This window comes from Branchiostoma floridae, chromosome 10 (assembly GCF_000003815.2).
Source record: "Branchiostoma floridae strain S238N-H82 chromosome 10, Bfl_VNyyK, whole genome shotgun sequence".
NCBI classification, from domain to species: domain Eukaryota; kingdom Metazoa; phylum Chordata; class Leptocardii; order Amphioxiformes; family Branchiostomatidae; genus Branchiostoma; species Branchiostoma floridae.
Genome location: NC_049988.1, coordinates 19,433,157 through 19,440,287, shown reverse-complemented (window position 1 = coordinate 19,440,287; position 7,131 = coordinate 19,433,157). Strand labels below are relative to the sequence as shown.

The 7,131-nt window shown below is 39.7% G+C and overlaps 1 protein-coding gene across 1 annotated transcript in view; it reads left to right on the top strand.

Moving 5' to 3' along the window:
- LOC118423962 (ficolin-2-like) overlaps nt 1–2,272 on the top strand; it is a 10,953-nt gene extending 8,681 nt beyond the window's left edge. Inside the window, exon 4 of the mRNA XM_035832295.1 lies at nt 1,179–2,272. Within this exon, the coding sequence (XP_035688188.1) occupies nt 1,179–1,828 (650 nt within the window). The 3' untranslated portion in view covers nt 1,829–2,272. The remainder of the gene's footprint in view (nt 1–1,178) is intronic.
- Nucleotides 2,273–7,131: the final 4,859 nt, after the last annotated feature.

Sequence of the window (7,131 nt, the reverse complement as noted above, 5' to 3'; positions counted from 1 at the left end):
AATGTATTTTTTGGTGAAAATAAAATAAGGTGCACATGGTATTTGTTTCCAAGAGTGGGTTTGATACATGTATGACCAAAATGATGCACATATACACGGACAGGCAGGAACTTCGGATAGGCGAGTTCTGTGAAACATGTTTAGGATAAAAGATGCAGAAAAGAGAAGGGACAGCTCTAAGAAGCAGCAATTCAGCTACAACAATACAAGAGCATATCATAACTATAACTCTGCACCTTTTAGCACATTTAATAATCTTTTAGCAAGATATTTATAATCTTCATCTGATAGGAAACAACAACGATGGTCCAGATATTTGGGAGAAGGAATGACATCCTCATTTTCAAGAGATATTACAGCATCGTCTGAGTTTGACTCCCATTCTACACTGTGGTGTGGAATGTCCCCGCGTGACCTCTGCTAAAGGGCCTGCCTCACCAACACATATCGCATGGTGGCGCTGTTTGCTAGTCCAGCCAAGGCGCAACTACAGCATCACATGAAAATGGCATTTCAGCACCAGGGACAGCTACACGTGCTCAATGATGTTCCCGAGTTTTCTTGGCTGTAAATTTCAGACATTTTTTTTTTATTCTAATATATCTAATATGTTGTATGCAGGATAGATTGAAATTTTAACAGATATTTCAAGTTAACAAGTCACGACGTCATTTTCTGTTTAAATGTACAACAATAAAGACAGATAGCAGCATAGCAAGTTCACCTCTGGAGGGGTCAGAGTTAAAGGTTCATCCCAAAACGACGATCGGCAGAGTAACAGGTTTTTCTACTAGGTTGAAGACCGCCGATGGCAACACTGCCAAATTAGGCTTGGGTCTGTAGCGTCACACAAAACAGCCATAAGCGTCCAAAATAAATAGAATAAACACCATCATCGGCGTCTACTCGTGATCGAGCATTAGTTCATGTCCATCCTGTCTCATTTGCTGATTGTTGGTGGCGATGTCTGACGTGACTGCTCAGGCCCAGAGCAGTGTGGAATAGTCTGGGACACTTTGTGCAGGGCAGAGTGGGTGGTGGGCGAGGAAGGAGGAGTCGCTCTATAACACCGAGTTTATCGCAAATGACGTCTTGTTGGTCATGACATAGACCAATACTATTTAGAAAGACCAAGTCTTCCGTTGCGTATATAAGAATTGTTGTTATTTCATCTACAGATTGTGACGACGTCTACAAGGCAGGCCACACCACCAGCGGTCTCTACACCATCCAGCCAGACGCCGCCGGAGCCTCGTTCCGAGTCTATTGTGAGATGGAAGCCGGGGTCGGCGGCTGGACTGTCCTCCAGAAGCGCTTCGACGGTTCTGTAGATTTTGCTAAGGACTGGACAAGTTACAAAATTGGGTTTGGGGCTCTTGTCGGCGAATTTTGGCTCGGAAACGACAAGATCTATCAGATCTCTAACGAGAAGGTATATCTTCTGCGCATTGATCTCGAAAATTGGTCCTCGGAAACGGTATACGCTGAATATGACAGGTTCTATATCGAGGATGAAGCAGCAAAGTACCGTCTGCATGTTGGTGTCTATAGCGGCACTGCTGGGGATGGTGGGAGGGGGTTAAGCTCTCATGATGGGCTCAAATTCTCAACTCACGACCAGGATAACGACGATCATTCGGGCTATGACTGCGCAACTGGCAATGGTCGTGGTGGTTGGTGGTATGGAGCCTGTGACAACGTTAACCTGAACCAGCCGTACAAGCATGGCGGCGGGGGGGATAATCAACATGGTATAGAATGGACAGCATGGGCGGCTCACGGGTACTCCATCAAGGCTTCTGTCATGAAGATCAGACCTGCTCCTTAGAAATAACCACAAACCAAACCCACGACCTGACGTTTGCATCTAACAACTTTTTTCTTCGCAAGCTTTCAGCTAACAGCTTCTTCACGTAATGTTCCTTTTAAGCTGTCTTTCAGAAGAGTAATGCTGGAGCAAATCTCTTAACAATGCTATGTTAACAACCACCTCACTTGACTTTCTTGATTCTGTCTGCACGAGCCCTTTCACGGTGAGATAAAATTTCAATCCTGCGCATATTTCGACAAATCTTCTCCTAAAACGTGAATTGTGATGGCAATGTTGTGTAATGTGTACACAGGGAGCATTATGAACGTAGCATAAAGCGTACGTAGTCGACATTCATGAGAATAAAAAGTTTCTTGCGCGTCCCCTCCACCAACACCACACCACACACACACACAAACGCACACACACGCACACACACACACGCACACACACACACGCACACACACACTCACACACGCACACGCACACACACACACACACACGCACGCACACACACACACACACACACATACACACACACACACAACACACATACACACACACACACACACACACACACACACACACACGAACATACGCCTCACTAATGTCGACATGTCCATCCCCATACAGACCCCCTAAGATGCCTTGGATAGTTTTCACTGCTAAGGGTGCCTCTTGAACAAAATGTTGTTCTTTGGCACTGATAACTTTCCAAAGTTGACAGCACTACTCCTACATGAATCTGCGCAGGTGAGGACCCTGAGCTAATTTAGACGTGGATCTAGCTATAGTGCAAAGTTAGCCTCCCTTGAACACTTCTAGCAGTGTTAGATCTTTTTTGCGGTTAAGACTCGAGGGAGAGGAGTCACACATGAGTTCCGCGCAAAGTATAACGTTACTAACAAACTTTTAGTTGCAGTTTACAAAATAACCAAAAGATGGCGCTGCCACACTGAAGTGGGAAACTCTTTTAAAAAATCCATTTCTTCATTGTAAAATTCTAATCATTTCATGCATAGACAACTTTAAAAGGCCGATTAAAATAGTGTCATATCATTGTAGAACCCTTGTTAGGGATAAGGAAGGACAATACCTTCATACCATCATATTCTGCAATTCGTGGTAATGGTATTCAATGAAAGTTAGGTTTCACTTTTCTGTAATTTCTTATCATTGTGGATCTCTTTTTATCTTCATTAAGAGGGGTTTGTTGTTTACAACTTCTTCTTTCAGACCAGTGGAGCCCCCCCCCCCCCCCCCCCCATAGTGTAAATCAATTCTTTCTTTCTTGAGTTCGCTCCATCCTGTCTTTCTTCGCTCCATCCTTTCTTTCTTCGCTTTACTGTTCCCAAACAAACTTAGAATGGAAATACACACCATTCTTGATGGAGGACACGAAAGTGCATTTACTGCTGTTGTGTTGATTTGCGACATCTAGAAACAGCCTTAGCATTGAAGTGCATTTGACTTTTATACATAAGTAAATTGGGCAAACTTATAACTTTGGAGATGTTGAAAAGCAAACAAAAACCACGGTAATAACAATTTGTGCGGTCACATGTCTTACAAAAACTTCATTCATCGAGTGATACATTGTATTGCAGTCCTTTGTTCTATGTTAGGTGTATTTCAGATTAAGTAGATATAACTTTGTAGCAGACACGGTGTGTAGGTGTGCTATAAGTGGTGGATTATAGTAATAATGCGATAAGATAATTTCTTTCCCGTGAAAATAATTTTTATATAAGGTATGGTGGTTGCGAACATTATGTAGAAAGTAACGTTATATTAGCGGACTTCACAGTAGGAATAGTCAGTTCTTTTGTTGTAATTTAGAATAAAGCTTAACAGCAAGATATTTTAGCAACGTTGCAGGAAACATTTTTTGTTGAAAGTTTCTTTTTAGTGTAGAAACGCTTGGGACTAGTTGTAGCACCTGTGGCTACTAATCATATTCATCTAACGTAGACAAGTATATATATTAGTGATGGCATACGGTAGGAAACGTTATATGGTATATGTTGATGATGCTATATGGCTGCTAGCGTTATATTTTATGTGTTGATAGAAGATGGTGGCGAACATTATCTGGTAGTACACATATTAGAAGAACACAGTAACCAAGTCACCAAGATAGCGTGAGCTTCATTTGTATATATAACTACTGTATCACATTTGCAAGTTTGGTGAAATTACAACATGGTGTATGTTAAGTTTTGCCTTGGATCTTCTTTTTTAATATAAATGAGTTGTATCCGGATATATGCATGCACGCACACACACACCCATACACACACAAATGGACACGCACACACACACACACACAAACACACAGACACAGACACACATACACACACACACGAACGCACTAAGACACTGACACAAACACACACACACACACACGCACATACATACACACACACACAAGCACACACACAAACACACTTAAAACACACACACACAAAAACTCATACACACGCAAACACAAACAGCCTAACCGGGCCCCGGGAAGGAAATGTGACGTAGGCCTAACTGCTTTAGCCAAAAGTATATCGCGCACATATACACAGAAGGACAGACACAACAAGAGCATACGCATACATATATACATACACATATACATACACATATACATACACATATACATACACATATACATACACATATATATACGGACATACAGGCAGAAACACAGACATACTGGTACACACATCCTCAAATAAAGTCAGACAGACACACGAGTTAAAACACAACACATGATTTCACATATGTACAGAAGATTGCTTCTTATTGTAGATTTTAGAAGGCACCTATTATGCTATACACATTTACAGCTTATTCCAAAGCCGGTAAAACGAGTAAAATGATTCAGCCAGTCAAAGATTCCAGTTGTAGAGAATCGCGTATAATATGGCATTTTCAGCACCAGAGACAACCATTGCTGCTCAATGACTGTTACTGTCTTTAATAACAATAATATTTATGCAAAATTCATGCCCGAGGGCTAATTGCATACAAAGTAAAGCAGTAGTGGTATACATAATCATACTTAACAAAGAAAGAAAATGATACTCATAGATAAATCAAAAGGGAATAACGACTTATCCAAATCTATTTCTACTTAAGCTATAATATTGAAGACACTTTTCAATATGTGATATCGAAAATACATTGAGATTTCAACAGTCATTTTGACTTCATCAGGTCATGACGTCATTTCCTGTTAAAGTGTACAGCAATACAAACAGACAGCAGATGGCAAGGTCACCTCATCATCAGGGGTCAGAGTTGAAGGTTCGTAAAAAAAATGACGATCAGCAGAGGGACAGGTTTTTCCACTAGGTTGAAGGCTGCCGATTGCATCACCACCAAATTAAATATTTGACGAGAAAAAATACCTCTAGAATTGTTCAAACTTTAACAAAACTGTTTTGTTCATCGCAAATAACAACTTTTAAATTAAAGTCTTCCGAGTTTTTGCGAATCCGCTGATTACAACACGTGTTCACAAACGAGTTTAAGGCGTTTGTCTAAATAAAACACTACATTGTTTAAAACCTGACAACATGCAACACAAAGTAATCTTCGATTTCAAGACTTTTGATCTTTTGATCACTTTCGAAATATTCTTGATTCTGAGGTCTTAAAAAAAGTGCATAAATGCTGCCAGCAAGAAGACATCTAAAGACAGATTCTTTGAGCAGAAACATCCTGTACAGAGATGTGGAAGTCGCAAGAAGACATTGAAATCATGATCATTGTTTTGAACACATTATCATTCTTCAACTTCCACATCTTTATTGTCTTCACTCCCAGTGAACCGGGTCTTGGGGGATAAATTAAAGACACACTTTCACGTGGTATGATATGAGGAACTGATTTAAAACCGCTCAATGATAAATGATTGGAATTTTATACTTGTGATATGTGTATGGTAGTCAATGATGAACATTACCATGCATAAATCAAGTAAATGTACAAACGTTCTAAGTATTGCTAAAGGTTTGAGTTTGCCGAACTCTAGTTAAGCCTGGGTTTGCCACTTGAATTTTGCTGGAGCAAAAAAAAATTAGACAAAAATGTATTCACGGTAGAAAATCTACAAATTACCTTAACGCAAAAACTCGTGCGTGTGTTGACTAACTAATTGTTATGGGACGAAAATATCAGACGAACAACAAAAAAATGAAGAATACAAATTTTTCTCCCATGCATTTCAATGTATCTGATAGTTTTTTAAACATGATCAAATGTTTAAAAGTTGTTTTCGATACTTCTCTTTCAATATGTAACAAATAAACAAAGAAAAGGATTACGTGTCTGCATGATTGGTCACAACTGGAAAACGTGTGTTGTTTTCCACCCACTCAATATGATTTTCTTTCATCTCTGGTTTGTAATTTCTTCAGATTCTCATTGCGTTTCGGACCACGCCTGAGGTAGGGCGTGCATTTTCGCTGTGCAGAAACCTAACAAGTCGCACCATAACAGGAGAACCTCAGAAGTCCAAAACTGCTGACACAGGTAAATATTTTTGTGAAAATATCTTGACTGTACAGATAAGAAGTGGGTTTTGTTTTCCAAAATCTATGTAATGGCAAATATTGATATTCAGAAATACCCAGTGCCTTGCTTGGTGTACAGCGTGTTTTCTTTTGACAGCCGATAGCAACACTGCCGAATTAGACTATTGCTGTGACGTCACACAACCGTACAAACTTTACCAAAACCACTGAGTTCATCGCGAATAACGACTTTAGATCTTCTTAAAAAAATGAATCTACTGCTTGAATCCATATTCTCCATACGAAATTCTGAAACAACTTCAGTCTACAATTACGTAATCGCGATGTGGTTAAGAGCCCAATATTTATCGCTGGAAACCATTTTGAAAGGGTCCAACACAAAGTAACCTTAGGATCCGATAATTTCGATCTTTTGATCACTTTAGTAAAATCATTGAATCTGAGGTCTTAAAAAAGGTATATAATGTTGCCAGCACTTAAAGACAGATACTTGTAGCAGAAACATCCAGTAAAGAGATGTGGAAGTCGCAAGAAGACAACAGAATCATGATCATGAACATTGTTCTAAACACATTATAAATGTTCAACTTGCACATCTTTATTGTCTTCACACCAGTGAGATCTTCAAAATCCAAACAGCAACAGTAAAACGTTTTTTTTGGGTTGCGGTGTGTGTAGGGGGGGGGGTAGATTAAAGACACACTTGCATGTGGTATGATATCAGGAACTGATTTAAAACCGCTTAATGATTAATGATGGAAATTTTAAACTTGTGAGCAAAAAACCCTAGTT